Source organism: Pithys albifrons, chromosome 3, assembly GCF_047495875.1.
Source record: "Pithys albifrons albifrons isolate INPA30051 chromosome 3, PitAlb_v1, whole genome shotgun sequence".
Taxonomy (NCBI): domain Eukaryota; kingdom Metazoa; phylum Chordata; class Aves; order Passeriformes; family Thamnophilidae; genus Pithys; species Pithys albifrons.
This window is the reverse complement of record NC_092460.1, coordinates 73,167,410-73,186,892: the sequence shown is the minus strand read 5'-3', so window position 1 is coordinate 73,186,892 and position 19,483 is coordinate 73,167,410. Positions and strand designations below refer to the sequence as shown.

The following is a 19,483-nucleotide window of genomic DNA, read 5'->3' as shown; positions in this document are numbered from 1 at the left end:
CAGAGGAAATCTAGGACAGATAGGGTTAAGAAAGGGTATTTTTGGCTTCTCTAACACTTATAGAATAAAAAGTATATAGGCTTAAAAATCTTTGTCTTCTCAATAGAAACTTAAGCTCTTCTGCTGTTTCTTTCTTCTCTGCCTGGAAGGAAACCTTAGATGAGTTGTAAATTGCCTCTGTCTTCCTGCTTACATCTGGTATTTCATTGAGCATTATTTCTCTAAAGAGATGGTGTGATTTAAACATCTAACAATATTGTAAAGAGTGAAAAAAATGAGTTACACAGTTCAGTATTCTTTTTATTAGTGCATAATTACTGCAAGGGCTACTTTTTCATTCTTTCCATTGATAGCTTATGTAGCTCTACCCTCGTTCTGGGCTAGTAAAAGAATAAGAAATGCCATGGCAGTAAGATTAAACTCGGAGGACAACTGCAAAAGAAATTCCTTTGAGGATAAAGCAGTGTCTCCTATTAACAGTGTATGCTGTTTTATTATATTACAGCTTTTGTTGGTGACCCTGATAAGTAAAGAGCAAGGCAAATTAATTTCTTTAGTAGTTCTTTAACCATAGTGGCTTTGTCCTCCAGTGCCCCTTTATTGTTCTGCAGTTCTCCAAGTTTTAAAGGAATCCTTCTTGCAGTATATACTAATTTAAAACTATTAGTATTTATTTTTATAAATACCTGATGCAGATTTGTGACAGAAAATACTACAAAAGGTGACTGAATCAGAGATCTTCAACAAAGAGAATATATGATTGTATCACTTAAGTTTGTTGAAAGCATCTGGTACATTTCTGTCGTATTCATTCATATTACGGCTTTAGTCTGGAGTGCTGGAAACCAGTAAAAGCATCTTTTGGTAATAAGATGTACCTGGATCACATATAGAATTTATGATGGTGTCCAATGAAAGGCTCTGTAATATCCTTAGCATTGTAATGTGCCTGCATAATACTGAAGTTTAAAGGGTAACAGGTAAGTGAGTATAAGATGAGAGAAAAATTAATTAGATTAAGAGATAATAAACAGCAGCTTTGGTACCAAGAAACAGCTAGAGTTTCATCTGGAAATAAAAAGCATACTTCTATATTTTGATTCAATATTTAAAAGACAATGGAAAAATTCAGCTGTACAAAAGCTCTGCAGAAGTTGAGGGGTGAAGGGAAAGGGCTCCAATGGAGGGGCAGGATAATGCTACTACATCAACCAGATTCATAGAGTCATAGAATCGACTGGGTTGGAAAAAACCTCTGAGATCATTAAGTCCAACCCTTGGTCCAACTCCAGTCCATTGACCAGATCCTGGCACTCAGTGCCACGTCCAATCTCAGTTTAAAAACCTCCAGTGATGGTGAATCCACCACCTCTCTGGGCAGGCCATTCCAATGCCTGATTACTCTCTCTGGAAAGAATTTTTTTCTGATCTCCAACTTAAATTTCCCCTGGCAGAGCTTGAGCCCTTGCCCCCTTGTCCTATTGCTGAGTGCCTGGGAGAAGAGACCAACCCCCACCTGGCTAGAACTTCCCTTCATTTCCTTTCTTTCATTTTACTGTTTCCCCTTTTTATTTAGGGCACTTTTCTCCCCACTTCTTCCCTTACCTGCCTGCCCCCTACAGCCTCCTCAGCATGGTACGTCATGTTATCCTCCAAATATTTTGATCAAATACTATCTCAAATAAGCAAATAAGTTTTGGAGGTTTTTTTAAAGCTAAAAATTGAGAACACATCAAATTCCAAGCCAAAACGCTGCTTGAAATCCTGAAACATGTTCATCTTCCATCTGGCCAAGCAAATATGGGAAGGAAGCTGCTTTAGCCTTTGGAGCTGTTCCAAGCTGGTCCTTAACTACTTGAATGTGTGGTCAGTGTTAAGCTATGTGAAGCAGTTTTCTTCCTTTTCTCACCTTTCCACCTCCTCTTTTCTTGAATTGAGAGTACATCAAAATTGGGCTGTGCTTTTGTATGAAGAATAGCTAAATAAACAACATGGGTTTTAACTTCTACACAGTGCTTTCACAATTCTTTCTCATTTCTGAATTGCCAGACTTGTGTGAAAGGCAGTAAGGCTGGTATTCATCTCATCTGTGTTCACTTTTAAGTCCAATATAGCAGACTAGAGAATGTGTAATTGCTGTTAACGGAGATCAGATCCAGTATTTTCAGACACACAGGGCTGGAATGGTTTCCTTGCGCCAGAGTGTTTGGACAAAGCCCTTACATCTGATACTATAAACACTGTTTTGCAAATTCACCATTCTTCTCTGTTTGGTGTATTTTAATTACCAGAAAGCAAGGGCTTAGGATGCAATTCACCTTTGTAAGCCACAAAAAACTAAATCTGTTTTCAGTACTAAAGCTGTTTGTTGAAATAGAACTAGATGCTGAATTTTCTGACTCAAACTTTCATGTCATCTGAAAATACCCCTTTTCTAGCTCAGGCAGGAGTGTCTTTCCAGTCTTGCATGCTTTATTTTCCCCAGATTACGTTTTTCTTACCACGTCTGTTTCCATAGTTGTTTGGGTTATGTGTACTTGGATGTCCAGCTAGCAAGTAGCTACACGGCAAATGTTGCAGAACTCTCTTAATGCAGGTTTCTATCTCAGATTACAAATCCACTACTGCACACTCAAGCAACCTTGAGTTACCTTGTTTTAACCCTGGGGAAGAGCCTCTGTGCATGGAGCTGTTACTCTTGTTTTCCTCTGTGTTAATGGTACCTCAGTGGAAAGTGCAAGGTAATGAAGTGCTTTATCTCTGCTAAAGTATCCAACGTGACTTGAAAGGAATACATCCGCATAGATGCATTTTTAAATAAATAGAATCCTGAATGCAGCAATATTCCTGCTTAAAATAGCTTTCTTACTAAAATATGTTAATATTAGTAAATCTTTGTTCTTGGTTATAGTTCATGTCATAAGTACAGGAACAGTAAATTATTGTTAGGCATCTGTATTCTGAAAATGCACTGCAATTTTAATTTTAAATTCATCAGCCAGATCAGGTATGATCCTAACCTTTGTAGCATGTATGGAAATTCTTGCTCTTTTCTGTGTTATCACTTTACAGTGTGTACTGTCTAACAGATAGGACTGCTTTTGAACTACATGAATAAATGAAGCATAACATTGTTAGACATTCTCAATAGTACTATGGTTTTTGAAAAGTGCATAAGCATAGTGTGCAGTGAGTGTAAATAATAATTTATGCCAAAGGCTGCAAAATTTTAATACAGTGTCAGAAAGATGGTATTTTGAGGATTTTTTTTCCCATGGATTAGAGACTTTCATTAATCACCATAATCTATTTTCTGAACATAAACTATACTAGTTTCTTATTAGTTTATTTATGATCAGCCTATGCAGTGTTGATATTTCTAAACAATTCCAAGAACAGAGGTGGCTAAAATGTACATGAAAATTCAGAATAGTTCACGTAATGAAATTTGTTTCCTGGCTTTGAAGTTTGTGACTCTTAAAGGATTGTATGTTGACAGCAAGTTTTGTATTATCAGCCAGTTGTACATTTAAATCTGAATTGAGAAGCACTCTGGCACTTCATCTGACTTAAGACTCTTCAAATGTGTGAAAATATTTATTTTGAAAATGGAAATATACTGTATTTGTTTTAGGGTCATCCTGCATATTCTTGTCTTATGTTATCTAGCTTTGGTTGGAATTGGAATCCTTTCACAAAACTTAGGAAGTAGCTGAATGAGAGTTATGCTTAGGGTTAAGATGAGTTTGTTAAGTTTTTGTGTATGACTTCAGATATCTGTTGGAGTCCTGCCTGAACTGAACTGTAGCTGTTGGCTTTATGACTCGCTTTTTCATAATCTGTGTAGTTATATATGCACGTGTATTTGTGTGTACTCACGCGTGTGCCTTCTCTGGAAACATTCCAGTCTGACTTCCTGTAAGTCACTCAAAATGTTCAAGGAGATTGTAAAGTGATTTAATTTTTTTAATGAGGTAGTAAGTTAGTTTTACAGTTCTTTTGATGTCATTATTTAGAAAGATATTTCTAGGTGCCTGAACACTTATTGGTGCTGCAGGTGAGCTGATGCTTGGTTTGTTAAATTTCCACAAAAAGTGAGCAGTTCAAAACCAAATAGCAATATTTACATTCAGGTCAATCGTGCCATGCTCTCTGGTTCCGCCCTGTCAAGTAGGAAAAAACAGTGCAGCTGTTGGTAGATGAGGAGAGCAGGATTAATATTCTTTGTGGTTCAAAAGAGGAACACATTAACATTCAAAGGGATTTAATCCCTGTAACATGCTCCTCCAAGAACCCTGCAAGTCAAGAGAGACCAAGTCATGATGTTACAATATAGAAGCTGTATTGCCACATGTCAGCTCTTTTATTTTAAATGTATTTATGAAGCTCTTAAACTCTCCCCAGGCCTGCTACAAACCAGTGATTTTTTTTTCTACTTGCTACAGTGGAGTGTTACATATCTTCTTTTATTTTTTGCTTTTTTTTTTCTGTAGTGTGAAAAACATTTGAGATACTCAATGTCACTTCAGTAGACAGTAAAGTATGCTGGGGTAATTAATTAAAAGAGCAATGTAAGATTTAACAAAATCATTATGTACACTTCATTTACTAGGTTTTACTGTAAAACCTAAATTTGTCCCACTGGATTCATTCAAAGGGCCGCAGGGATTGTGTGTGTGGGGGGGTGGTAAATTCAACAAAGCCACAGATTTTTCTCAAATAATATATATTAAATTTAATGCAAAGGGCTTGATCACCTTCTTTTTGACAACTTCCCATGACTGCATTGTTGTATTATAGTTCCATTTATTATCGTGTTGGTGTTAATTTATAACAGTGTTCAAAATAATTTTGTTTTCTTTGAGCAAGATCAGATAGTAAAGCACTTAAATTGGCACGTGGTCTGTTTGTGGAGTTTTAATAAGGTGTAGCAGAATGTGTGGTGAGAATACAACCTAGAAATGAAATATATATATATATAAAGTACAATAGTATGATGCCACTAAAATTTCAAGTCACACCTGCATTGAAAAATGATATTTCATTGTTTCTTAATATTTTTCAAACTTTTCCCTTCCTTTTATTAGGCAGTAAATCTGTAAAGCCACTTCATCTTTTGTAGCTTGTTAGAGGAGAGGCCTCCAAAAGTGATTCGCTTAGTGGATCCTGCCCTAATTGGTTTTACACGGTAGCTTTTAAAATTAGATTGGAGGGTGCTTCCCAGGCTCTAAGAAGACATAGAATATAGGTCACATTGAAGTTCTTTTCATTCCTAGGATATGCCACGGTGATCAGTATGTGCCAGAGCTTATGCAGACTGGGGTTTAGTAGGTGTATCTTGTTCTCACAATGATAGAAACAAGTATTTCTTTGTTTCTCTACTTGTTGCCATACAAATTTTCCTACAGCCCTCGAGGCGGTGTGGCCTACTGTTTAAGCAAGAGGGGATTTACTGGAACATGTTAGCTACATGGATATCTGCATTTATTTCTCTCCTATGGATTTTATAGGTTTGGTTGGCAGCTCTTAAGGTGGACATGGACGATGCAGTTTATCAATCTTTTGTGGCTTTCTCCCCTCCCCCTGCCCACACTGGGGATACAGATACTGGGTAGTTTATAATCCAAATCCTGAACCCTTCACAGCAATTATCTCCAATAACTAGTTCACTTTATCTCATATATTTTGTCCATTTTAGACAAATCCTTTAGCTGGGAACTTGCTTTGTTTCAGTTGCAGTAAAATGAAATCTAATGTTTGAGGCAACATATAAAGAATAAAATTATATTAAGAAATTTAAGTAGCTTGCATAGTTTTATAAATGAAGAGTTTTTGTGGGATATCCAATTTGAGTTTGAAATTGAAATGAAGGATAAAAAGAAATGAGTCATTTTGGAAGTCATCTGAAGAGTCAGCTTACAGCATTGATTATTGTACGGTTTTAAACAGGTGAATGAATGACCAACAGGTTTCAAGTAGCATTTACAGGTGATACATTCAACAATGTGTCACCCAGATTCCCAGTGGATCACTGCTGGTCGTTCTGTATTTTTCTCCATGCATTTTGAATTTCCTGACATTTTATTATTGTTTAATAAACTGATAAGTAAAAGTGTAAACCAATCAATTAGGAAAACTGCTATCAATAAGTAATTAATATCAATAAATTAATGAGGTTATTGATGTAGAAATATATTTAGTCTAAATACTTCCATTGTTAGCTTGGGAAATAAAATTCAAGTAATTTTGAAACTGTGAAAATCGAACATGGATCTGGGATTTCTTGTTTGCTTGTGGAGGTTTTATATTAGCATGATTCTTTTGTGTAAGTACTTGAGCTTTCTCCTTATTCTGATACACTCTGACAGAGCAAAGAGAATATTTATGTGGTTCCTAAGTTAAATGGTGTCAGAAAGGACAGATCTTCTAGGCTTGAGTACCCAAGGCTTGAATCCAGAAGGATTTTATGAAGACCTGTGGATGGGGATTTTTGTTCATTTGGTTAGTTTGGTTTGGGGTTTTTTTAACTGTACTGTTGAACTTTGCTTGTGCTTGTCAAATATCATAAGAAGAACCTGAGTTCAAGCCTGTCTGGAGTCCATGTAGGTTCAGCCACAGGCCGGGTTTTTTTGTAGGTTTCACGCTGTGATCCTCACTTGTCATATTACAGGTATATTAATATTACATTATTGAGGATCATAATACATCATTTGATTTCATTCAATATTATACATAAAAGTGAATCTAATTTTCATATGCCATACAGATGTTTTCTAAAGATTTTTTTCCATTGCCAGTTCAGGGGGAATCCATGAGTCCCTTTTTCAATGCACATTTAGAACTCTGACGAGTAACTGCTTACATATTTATTTTTCTAATGTCTAAAGAGAAATCGTAATTTGGAGATCACATTTCAAATTAATGAGTACAAGATATTTATTTCAGGAATTTAAGGAGCAGCTCCTTCAAGTCTGTCCTTAAACAAGGGAATTGGTTCTTTCTGTAACTGTTAGAAATTTGGTGTACAGAAGGATTACATTAATATCTGTCACCAATTAGGGCCTCTGTTGGGAATCAGCGTAGTGCAGAATTTATTATAAATTGTATGAAGCTGACCCAATAGCCTCCCTATTAACATGGTTATAAAGTAAGGATGAATGTTTCCAAATAAATTGGATGAAATGTTTTTTATAAAGAGAGAACTGCATGTTATTGTATGCATTATGGAAAATTACCTAATTTATCAAAAACGGTTTTTTCTTTCATCTCTCATAGAGCAAAGTGGATCAGACACAATATTAGAATGAAGCTAAAACAAATTGGTTTAGGGCACTATACATTTTAAATGGAGATTTGTTAGAAATATTGGCATGACCATCCATTGCTTGTCAGCAAGATAAAGAGCATACAGTTCTACTGTCCTAGTCCATGTTTATAAAACATTATATATTTTGTCAAATGTTTGTTCAGGAAAATAAACATTTCCTGTCTTAGTGGGAGCTCCTCTTCAGCAGTTTCATCCAGTACTGTGCCCAGACTAATGATTACTCCCAAGAGGAGAGCCATAATTAATGTATATTTCAGAGGGTTTTGTATGTATTTAAGAGAACAGCATGACCAAATAAGCTTTGAGTATATTTGTGCAGAACATTATAGGGGCTACTTTATTTAAAGTTGAATTTGAATATTTAGATTTCTTTTTCTTAAAGCTTATATTAAAAACTGTAATTTGTTAGCCCAGTTATGCTTGACCGAGCAAGCCTTAAAGCCTTAGGGTGGATGTAGTGACATTTCCATAATGGGTGCCCAGTGCAGTCAGAGAACTAGGCTGAGATGTGAATCTTGAAGTTGTCTGTATAGATAGATCTTTAAGGCAGTGAAAGAATTCTCCCATTTCTCATTCCTGTCTTTATTCTGAGGACATTTGCTGCTACTTATGTAAATGTATATAGCTGCTTTTACAGAATGATTTGGCAAGGTGTACCCATTTTACTTACAAACTACAGTAAATGTCTTTAGAGTAGTTATCTTAATTTTTTTAAGAAGCAACCCATTGTTATAATGCAGAAACTCTTCAAATTCCTCATTTGTAGCAAAAAGCCTTATCCTTAATCTGCATATTTATTATATTTATGTTGACTTTACCATAGAATTTAAAAAATACTTTCCAGAAGTCCATTCAGAATCTTAGTCTCTCTTGTGATAGCTTTGTACTAATTCTGTCTCTACTTTTTCGCAAAGACAAAGTAAATGACAGAGCAAGTCTGTAAGGGTGAACTAAAATGCAAAGCATGTCTGCATAGGCAGTGAGGTGAAGTGGTTACTATGGAGCAAAGAAACGCAGCTTCCAAATATCAGACTTGGCTTTCTTACATTATATATCCTCAACAGTGCTAGATTATTTTCTTCATAAAGTGTAGCATCACTTAAATGAATGTCTGCAGCACACAAGGTGTTACACAGAACAATTGCAAGGCACAACTTGAGTCTGACTGAATTAGGAAATGCAGTAAGAGCCTATGAATCTTGAGAGTGTTCTGAACTTGTGAGAAACAACTACCCTGCCCATGGTAACATGTGGTTCAAACTGATTTTTTAAATTTTAATACCTTAATTTTAAATAACTGTTTTCAAAGTATTGGCTTCAATATGTCACCAGTGACTTTATGCACATTCATCATAATCATTAAAGTGGGACAAATTTTCAGAAAGTCCTGTGCTCGTAGGCTCACAAGTGCTCTGGAGCACTTTCTTTGAGAGTTCCCACTCTATTTTCTTTCTGATGGTAGAATTTGCACCCATCTGTTTCACAGTGTTTAACCATGCCTTTCTTTATCCCTAGAATTGGGCAAGCAGGGTGTCTCCACCAGGGTGTTTGTATTGGAACATACGCTTACAAAAGGTGCATTTGCCCTGTTTTAAGTACTTTAAGATCACAAGGGAGCCTTGCCTGACTATTCTGCAACTTTCAAAACGCTAATAGAAAATATTAGCTACAGCTTAGACTTCTGGTTAGGAAGCCCTTAATATATGTTCACAGTTGCACAGGGAATTTTTGTGAAAAATCTTGATGAAAAAAATTAATTGACTTAATCTGGGAATTAGCTGATATTAAACAAAATACAACAATTGCATGTTTTCCACTTGGAAAGCCTTTGGCAAAAGACTGAAAATAATGTCCCAGTCCCTGAATTCACTGCTTTGCTATCACTAACAAACTTTGGGTTTTAGTATTACTAAGCTCCACTTTAAAATTAATTTATTTAATTGCTTCCATTATTTTTATTAGAAATTTTAAAAAATCCTTCTTCCCTATTGTCTACCTGCATGATGACATTGGGGGAGTTATTCACCCTTTTTCAGTACTTCCTTGCATTAGCATTCCCACTATGGCACTTTGTGTCTGGTATACAGCCAGCAGATTAAGTGGACTCAAGTGTGGAGTGGTTTTGCAAAGTTCAGCATATGAAGAAGCATCTGGTACTTGCCAGTGCATTGACTGTGGCAGCAGAGAACACAAAAGGGAAGGGGTGACTCATGTATGTTTGGAAAGTGAAAGAGAGAGCTTGTGATTGGATTGAGAACTGGCTAAATGAGAAGAGATGGTGAAAGGCAGGGAAGGCCAGACAATCTTAAGAATGGGAGAACAGACAGAATTAGGGATCTACCCTTGCCTGTTTGCCCAGCACTGAGTCCTGTGTCAGAACTTGGGCCAATTGCACCTTTTTGTGGATCAACAGTTCAGTCATTTGAAGAGCCCCTGAAAATTACCCTTTCTGTTACAGGTTCCAAGATGTGAATCACAGACTCATTTAGGTTGGAAATGATCTCCAAGACTGAGTCCAACCATTAACTTAACACTGCCAACTCCACCACTAAACCGTGTCCCAAAGTACCACATCTGCATGTCTTTTAAGAACTTCCAGGGATGGTGGCTCAACCACCTCCCTGGGCAGCCTGTTCCAATGCCTCCCAACTCTCTTGGTGAAGATGTTTTTCTTAAATGTCCAGCCTAAACCTCTCTTGGCACTACAAATGTTTGTATTTTCCATGAGACATGGATAGACTGACAAAGTTCAATTTCTAGTAAGAATGGCTCTTGACATGTAATTTCATTTTGTGGCTAAAATAACATGCATCTATGATTCATGCAGTATTTCTTTTAAATAGAGTAGAACCTTAAGAAAATTGAAGGAGGATGGGACCTCAGCAGGAGTCACTGATCAAGCCTCCTGTTCAAAACAGGCTAAACCTCCGAGCTGGGTTGGGTTTCTCAAGGCCTTGCCCAGTTTAATTTTGAAAATGTCCACGGATGGACATTCTACAGCTTCTCTGGCTCTTACTGTGTACTTTTTGAAGGAGTCTGGCTGTTTCTTCTCCCACTTGAGATGGTGGAAGACTCTGAGATTCCTCCTTGGCTTACTCTTATTTCCAGGACAAGCAAACCTAGTTCCCTGCATCTCTTGTCATTATGTGATTTAGTACCCAAACCATCTTCATGGTCCTTTACTGCACGTGTTACAGCTTTTCAGTGCCTGGTAACAGGGTGTCTAAAGCTGTGTACAGTATCTATCCCCAGTTTCACCTTGTGGGTACTGAATTAAAGGAGATAAACACTTCACTTGGTCTACTGATTTTGCTTTTAGAGCAAGTGTATGTTGATAATGTAGTAATATTCTGTTGATATTGTCTCTCTTTTTCTGTGTGCACACAGGCAGTACCACACCATAGTGATACATGTAACAAAATAGATGAAAGGAGGGGCACAGTGAAGACATTCCAGTCTGTCAAAGAGGAACTGATAAACTTATTAAGAACCAGAAAGGTTTAGGGCTGTGCATAAAGTTAGGTGATGCTTCGTAGAATTTGAATTGCACCTGAAGCTTATGGTGTAATTTAAAATATCACTGTATAGGAACAAGATTTTTGCACCTTCATATGTGGCATAAAGATCCGTATTTTGTTTGCATTTCTTTGTTATGGGATAAAAAAAAGAATTCAAATTGCATCCCTGTACCTGTAGATCAGACAAATTGGCCTTGTTCACTTACAGTAGTTTAGTTGCACAGAAATTTAAAGTGGGAAAAAGTTCATAGAAACTAACTTGGAAAAGGAAGCTGTTGTGTTAGTTACTAAGACATTCCATACTACTGGTAATCATTCAGTCTTTTGGTTATATTGCATTTTCATTAATGTATTTTTATAAACATATTCTAAAAGCTGAGGGCTTACAATAAAAATACTTTCATTAGTATGTTATAAATAATTTATATTAATTTATAAATTATTGTATAGCTATGGAATAACTTCAACAGAGTCAGAAAAAAATTTAGATACCAGATTTAAGAGTTCTCTACTACAAATTGTCAGACTCTTGTAACTTCAGTATCTTATGTACAAACCCACAAAATTGACACTGTTCCAGTGTCTCAAGGGCAAGCATGGAGAAGGATACATCAAGATTTCTTAAAATTATTTTTAAAAACTTTAGATCTGGTTTTTGTATTTCTCTATTGCTAGTTTGATATATTTCTTGGGAAAGATTTTTTTTTTCAGTTTTATGGAGATAGAGCAATTATTCAGAATCAGAAAAGTTAGTTTCTATTTTTTAATCTTCAGAATGAAAAATTCTTTGTCGCTTACATTTTCTTAGAATTCACATACACGTGAAATCATTGCAAGTAATTTTAAAACTTGTGAAAATCTTTTTTCACAAGAATTCCAGCTTTTGACATGATTAGCTCTGTGGTTTCTGGAGCTGCAGAATTAAATAAGTTACTGCAGTATTTCCTTCACTGAGTTCTTAATAGTAAAGTTTAACTAATGGTATTATTTACTTTGTTAGTAGTTAATCATTGCAAGCAAAAGAGCAATATGATGAACACCACTTTTTTAACAGAGTAATCTGATTTGAAGCACAATATTGATCAGGATGTGGTCATTATCAACCATAATCTCATTGGAGGGGAAGAAAAAAAAATAATTTGGCCTTATTTCTGAGTCTTACTTTTAACTTTCAAAGAATGACATGTATCTCTTATCTATACAAATGCTAGAAGTTGTGTCTAAATTGGCAATTATTAGGAATTTACTGTCATTACAGTAAACCTAAATTGGAGAACGTTTAAATGTGGAAATCACTCCACAAAGCTGTTAGTTATCATCACAAACTGCATTTGGTATGTGTAGGTATGCATACTTTCTGTTCCTTTGATATTTTATTTGACAGTGTTACAAAAATACTGTCGTATTATATACCCTCCAGATTCTGATAACAATAATTTTCCCATGGTGAAGCAAACATGTTTAATTTAATTATATTGACAAGATCAGTGGAAATTATTTTGTAAGCATGTTTTTTAATCTAGGATTTAAGGAAAGAAGCTGAGCACTGCTAAGATAACTATTAAGATTTTAGATTAAGATTCATGGGGAGTTATATAGAGGACAAAACATCCTTTTATTTAGTTTTCTGTGTAAAAGCTAATTTAAAACATTAGCAAAGGATAATGGGCACCGAAGAGGCTGTTCATTTTAGCAGAGTTTTTAGTGTTTTGAGCAAAGCGGATGGTATCCAGAAAGAGTTCAAAGAGCTTTTTGTAGGTTGAATTGAAAGCTTAATTAAAAGAAACGAAACTCAAAAAACGAAGCTCAGTAATCCTGGTTTTGCTTATTTATCTAGCACAGCTGTAGTTAAAAGGAGTTTCTGTAAAATGTTTGTCAAGTCCAAAACCTTTTTTATTCTAAGCTATTCCTCAGCAGAATTGCTTTTCTTCATTGTTCTAGTAATGTGATGGCCAGATGTGGCATACAGTGAGTTCAGGGAGCTTTAGAATATATGAAGAGTTTTCATAATTCTTCTTGTAGTCAATGTTTTGTTTCTTTTATATTTTATGTGTTTGTATAGATTTTGAATGGATATAAAGATGTTCATCTCTGCTTTTGATAATGTTTTCAGCTTAAGGTTTGCCTTTATAACTGCTATCTTTAAGGCATTCCCAATACAGAAAGTTCTGTTGAATTCACATTCCAAGTTAACCTATTTCTTGGTTGGAGTCAAGGTCGTTTTACTTTCAAGAAGTGTTGAATGTACTTTTCGAGATTCACTGGATCAAAATCTCATCTGTATGCTTCTCAGACTTACTGTTAGTCACACTGATTCTTATTATAAGTATTTTTTCCCAGTTTTTAACATGTTGGTAGCAGAAGATGTCTCTCCTCAATTCCAGAGTAGCATTTGTTCCTACTAGTATTGGGCTAAATTACATGTGCTGCACGTGCTGTGCCCCACCTAAAAAAAATCCCCTGCACAGGCTGGAAGGGCACACTCACGTGGGGAGAGCCCTGCCCAAATCTGTGTATCCGAAGTCTGGCCATACATGATCTTCAGACAACATAGAGAAATGTCATGTTCCCAGGGCCTGGTCCTCAGGGGACCTTTTATCATTCTGATCTCTGCTGAAAGGACAATACAGAAGAGCTCAAGCCGCCAAAGAGATGTTCTCAAGTGCGTTGATGACAGCAGGTGTCACGATTGATGGAAGAACCAACAAGGAAAGGTGCTTTGCTGGACCTTGTATTTAGGAAGAATAAAGAACTGGTCAGGGCCATGAAAGTTCAAGAAAGCCTTGGCTACAAAGACTGTGAGAATGTGGAGTTCAGGATCCTAAGGGAAGGGAGCAGGCTAAAAAGAAGGACTACAGTACTGCATTTCAGGAGAGCAGACTTCATTCTCTTGAGAGCTCTGCTTGGATCCCATGGACTATGAGCTTGAAGAGAGGAAGGGTCCAGGAGATCTGGCTGATAGTCAGTGGTCACTTCTCCAAACTCAGGAAAGGACCACCCCAACAAGGAGGAAAGGCAGGAGCAGGAGCAAGTGACCCATAGAGCATAGATCTCCTGACCAGTTTTGCTGAGACAGGGCTAGAAAAGCAAAGGCTAGCCTGGAGAGGGATGTGAAAGGCAGTAAGAGATGATTCTGCAAGTACATCACAGCAAAAGAAAAACTAGGGGAAATCTGGGCCTACTAATGAAAGGGGCAACAGAACTTGTGACAAGTGATGTGGAAAAGTCGAAGATGCTTAATGCTTGTACTTTTGTCTCAGTCTTTACTAGTAAACACAGCTTTGAGGGAATCCCAGACCCCTGAAACTAGAGGGAAAGTCTGGTGCAAAGAGGACTTGCACTTGGTGCAGGACATCCATATTAGGGAGCAGTTAAATGGCCTGATGGGCTGCACCCATGAGTGCTGGTGGAACTGGCTGATGCCATTGTGAGGTGACTTCAGATTAGTTTTAAATGGTCATTGTGATAGGGAGAGCAGGTATTATATATTCAGGAACAGCAAAAAGAAAGCTCTGGGGAACTACAGGCTAGTTAGCTTCAGCCCAATCCCTTGTGTGGTGATAGAGGAAATCCTCCTGAAAAGGACTTCTAAAGCCATGAAGGACAAAAATGTGATCATGAGTAGTCAGCATAGATTTATAAAGTGGTTTACTCATGGTTTACCAACCTGGTAGCCTTCTGCAGTTGGTGGACAAGTGGGAAGCATTGGATGTTGTCTACCTCAGCTTTGGTGAAGCCTTTGACATTTAAGTGGGGTTTAGATAAATGGACAGTGAGGTGGATGCAGACTAGCTGAATGACCAGAAACCAGGGGTTGGGATCAGTGCCACAAAGTCACGTTGGAAGCACATCACTAGGGGTATACCTAGGGGTCAGTACTGGGGCAAAATCTATTTACCATCTTCATTAGTGACCTGGATGATCAGAGTGCACCTGCAGGAATTCCTTCAATGATACACACATTGGAGGAATGGCTGGTACACAAATGGTTGGGCCACCACTCAAAGGGACCTCAACAGACTGGAGAATTCTCATGAAGTTCAAACAGGGAAAGGACAGAGTCCTGCCTCTGGGAAGAAGTAACCCCATGCTCAAACCCACACTTGAGTTGTAAAGCAGCTCGGCAGAGAAGTACCTTGGGGTTCTGGTGGACAAGAGGCTGAACGTGAGCAGTGTAAAGAAGGCCAACAGCATCCTGGTCTGCATTAACAAGAGTCCTGCCAGTGGTCACAGGGGATGGTCCTGCCTCTCTGCACTGCTGAGGCCACAGTTGCCCACTACACAAGAGACATGAGCATATGGGAGCAAGTCCAGTGAAGGGCCACAAACACCATGAAGCGACTGGAGCACCTCTCATATGAGAAGAGATTGAGGCTGCTGAGATTATGCAACCTGGAGAAAAGAAGGTTCAGGGGAGACCTTATCCATACGCACAAATAAAGGATGGGGGGGAATGAAGATGAGGGAGCTGTGTTCTTCCTGATAGTGCCCACTGGTACGACAAAAGACATAAAAGATACGAAATTCCATCTGAACACAGGAAAATTTTTACTGTGAGAGTGGTCAAACACTGGAACAAGTTGCTGGCAGGGGCTTTGGAGTTTCCATTTGTGGAGATACTCAGAACCCAACTGCTGGACATGGCTTTGGGCAGCATACTGTAGCTGAACCTGCTTGAGCAAGGGGTTTGGATGAGATGAGATCAATAGGTTCCTTTCAACCTAAGTGATTTCCCAAATCTTAAGTCCATGCTACAGCATCCTGTGTAATGACTGCTTATAAAGTTGCTTTGGTCAAGCTTAGCTCTTGTGATTTTTCTTTTTTAATTTATTTTAGAATCTGCAGGTAGTGATTTAGATTTTGTTACAGAATACATCCTTGTGATGTCAGAAATAAGCATTTTGAAGCACAGACCTTTTGATTGTTTAAAAAATTGTCAGTATGCATATATGTCTTATAAAAAAGATCTTCAGAAAATGAAGTCATGACTTCCTCAAATACTCCAGTGAATGCTGCTGTTTCAGCCTACCTCTTCTATATAATGCTCACAGCAGCAGAACCAAGCACAGCCCCAGCTGTACTTGGCAGTGTCCATGAGCCAAGCTGCATAAGTGCTGCACAGCACAAACAGAACAATTGCACAAAAGTTGGAAATTGATGCTTGTTGAATATGATTATTTCTGTATATTAGTTTAATTTATAGTTCCAGGTTCTTTGATGACCATACATTATGTATAGTACTAATATTTGTATTTCTTTTTAATTTACAGGATGGAGGTCTGCTCCTAAATAATCCTTCTGCACTGGCAGTTCATGAGTGCAAGTGTCTCTGGCCAAATGTTCCACTGCAGTGTTTAATATCCCTGGGCACTGGTCGATACGAAAGCGAGGTAAAAACCAACGTCACACACACCAGTCTGAAAGCCAAACTCACAAATGTTATCAACAGTGCAACTGATACAGAAGGTTGGTGTCTTAAGATACACTTGTATTGTGACAGTCTTCAGTTTTTCTGTGTTTCTTATAGTTCCAATTCAGAGAGCAATCTGCAACCTTTTGTCTTTTTCCTTCTCATCTCTACCAGCCCATGAAACTAGTTGAAGCATGTCTCTTTATAGTTCCTCATGTACAGTAAGTGTTTTAGTACCAGTAGTACAGGTTTTCTGGAGATGATAGTATGAATTTCTTTTTTAACTTTATCTTCATAATCTTCATCTTTACTATGTTGTTGCTGAGCTCTTGCAGTTTATGTGTTCTCAACTGTCAGTATGAGGTTGATTTATCAGAATGGCAAAGATAATTTTAGCAGGATTTATACAAAGTCATACATTTTTACTTGTGCTTCAGAATAAAGGCATACTCAGGAATTAATTTGAAAATTATATTTCCTTACATTTTATTTGTTTTTCATGTAACACAGAAATGCTTAATGGTTAATGTAGAACATTGATTTTCAACAGCTTCAGAAGTATTTTATTTGTGATCTTTTTTAAATGTGCTTTTATACCTGTACTTTTCCAAGAACTAGACTATATCTGCCAATGGTCATGACTTCCATTGCTGCCAGGAAGAGCCAAGCATCTGTTTTCCGAAATAAACTTGGTTCATAGATGGGAGTATGCTGGAACTCTATCACTAGCAGTTTACATCTGTTTTGTTTCTACAAACAGGAAATATTGATAAACAGCTGCTTCCCCCACCCCACCCCCGCCTCTGCCCCTTACAAAGGAAACTGATACTGCAAAAAGCCAGGGAACAAGAAATGCTCCTACAGCCTAGATCCCTTACTGCATAGTCTCTGTCAACTGGCTGTCATCAGTAAAACAAAACTAGAGTTCAGGTTTCCTTTTGGTTTTTGCACAGTGGTGGAAAGGCAGCGAGAGTTGTAGGAAGGAGGTATGTGGTGTCTGCTTCCTATCATTGGAAGAAAAAGTTTCATTGCAACTGAAAAATGAGGCAAGAAATTTGAGGGGAAAAGGAGGAGAAATTGCATTGTGGAGACCAAAGGCAAGGAAATGGAAATAGGGGAGAGTAGATTTGAGCAAGTGGGAACTTATGAACAAAAAAAGTGAGAGACTGGATGTGGTGAGACAAGAACAGGCATAGCTGAATAATTTGCAGGAGGAGAGACCAAGCCAAGATTTCAGGTTTACAAGCATCTTACTGCGATCTTACCCATGATATTTTTTTCACTTTATTTTTTTTATGACATTGGATGTTTAAAAGAATGGAGGAACGCTGTAAGAATGTGAAGAAAGTAGAAATAGAATGAAAGGTGAAAGAAGTCGTAGAAATGGAATTTTAAGGGAGCCAACAAAGAGAAGAGAGATCTAAAGGGAGAGAGAAAACAGGTTATAAAAAAGGGGAACATACAAATGCATTACATAGCCAGTTTTTTATTATACTAGTTAACTGAAGTCTTATAAGTTAACTTGAACATTTTAAACTAAATGAATGTTAAATTCAAAAATTCTGCAGTAATATATAGAAATTTAATTAGTTGCAAACATAAGAAAGTTTTAATTCCACATGTTTACTGCAGTCTTTGAGATTGCACAAAAGCATATATATATGGTTTTCATAACACCGACTTCTGTTAGAAACAAGTATAACAAATCACGGGTATCCTGAATGGGAATATGTAAGTTACATTCCTGCACTTCACGATGTGCTCTCACTTGTAAAGGAATGTAATGTAATTAAAAATCGAGATAGCTGCAAAGCCTACTTAATTGTCATACCAGTAGAGTTGCCTTGGAATGAAAGATGAAGCTTTTCCAGAGTAAACAGCTACAGGGACGTTTACAGACCTTTCTAAGGAGAAAGGGGATTTGTAAGGCAGTGGTAGAAAAATGTTTACTCAGCAAAGCAGCACATATTTACTCTTACTGTGTCACTCTAGAGCAGTTGTTGTTCACAGCACTTGTAGGACTCTGTCTCATGTGAGTATAATTGTTTCCTTTGTTTGTTTTCAATACAGAAGTTCACACCATGCTGGATGCTCTGTTACCCCCGGATACTTATTTCAGATTTAACCCTCTTATGAATGAGGACATACCTCTGGATGAAAGTCGTAAAGAGAAACTCAGTCAGCTGCAGACAGATGGAATTCGCTATCTAGAACGAAATGAAGAAAAATTGAGAAAAGCTGCAAAAATATTAACACAAGAAAAAAGTACTTTGCAGAGGCTTCAGGACTGGATAAGATTAAAGGCTGACATGTATGAAGGCCTTCCGTTTTTTTCTAAATTGTGAATATATAATGCGTGAAAGATAAATGTAAATCTTGTTCCAGAAAATCCATTTGGTACTGTAAAGGAAAAACGTTTATTCAGGGTAAATAACATCTTTGGAAAGCTATCAGAATTCTGGAGAAAGCAATTCAAGATGGCTGTTTTGTGCACACTTACTTGTTACAAAGTTTTATGATGTTAATTATTTTTTGAACTTAATGGATATTACTGTTGTTCTACTTAAGTTTCTTCAAGTTGGTAAAACTGAAAATTATGAAAAAAATTGTGCAATGCATTTTTGGATGAATGTATCATAATTATGGTGGCAGGAAACCTTTATTTATCAACTACCAGGCTTATTCAAAATTAACAAAAAAAATCCTCATTCAACTTTAGTGTAGGCAATATACCTTGTTAGGCTCTTATGTAGCCAGTGAATTTAATGTCAGTGTAATGTTCTTACAAAAACTTTGCCTATGTTAATTGCACTTTTACATCTGAAAGATAACATTTAATTTTTTTTGTTTTTAGTGGATTTTGTAAATAACAGTATTGAGCAAGATATTTGGATGACTATAAATGGCCTATTAAATTATGAAAATTAACTGATATTTTTTAGAACTTGCTTCTTATTTTTTATGGGAATAACTTCATTCATTATTTGAAAATAACCACAAGCCCCAAAACTTCACTTGACCAGCTACTCCAATTACAGGATAAAGAAATAAAATCATTAAGTAGTTCACATTAATGAGAAGCTTTCTTATTTACAGAAGCTTCAGTTTTAGATACCAAACTTCAGGTGTCCAGAAGAAAATTAGCAGTTCATACATGAAATAATACGCATTTCCTTTGTCTTCTAACCTTCCCATAAGCATTCTCTTGAAATTATCTCAGAGCTGTGA

General features: G+C 36.9%; 1 protein-coding gene across 2 annotated transcripts in view; it reads left to right on the top strand.

Annotated features, from left to right (window-relative positions):
- The window catches only part of PNPLA8 (patatin like domain 8, phospholipase A2), a 35,666-nt gene extending 16,477 nt beyond the window's left edge, over positions 1-19,189 (top strand). For both annotated transcript variants that reach the window (XM_071552407.1, XM_071552405.1), the window contains exons 9-10: positions 16,116-16,311; positions 18,326-19,189. In XM_071552407.1, the coding sequence (XP_071408508.1) occupies positions 16,116-16,311; positions 18,326-18,600 (471 nt within the window). In that variant the 3' untranslated portion in view covers positions 18,601-19,189. The remainder of the gene's footprint in view (positions 1-16,115; positions 16,312-18,325) is intronic.
- The last annotated feature ends 294 nt before the right edge of the window (positions 19,190-19,483 follow it).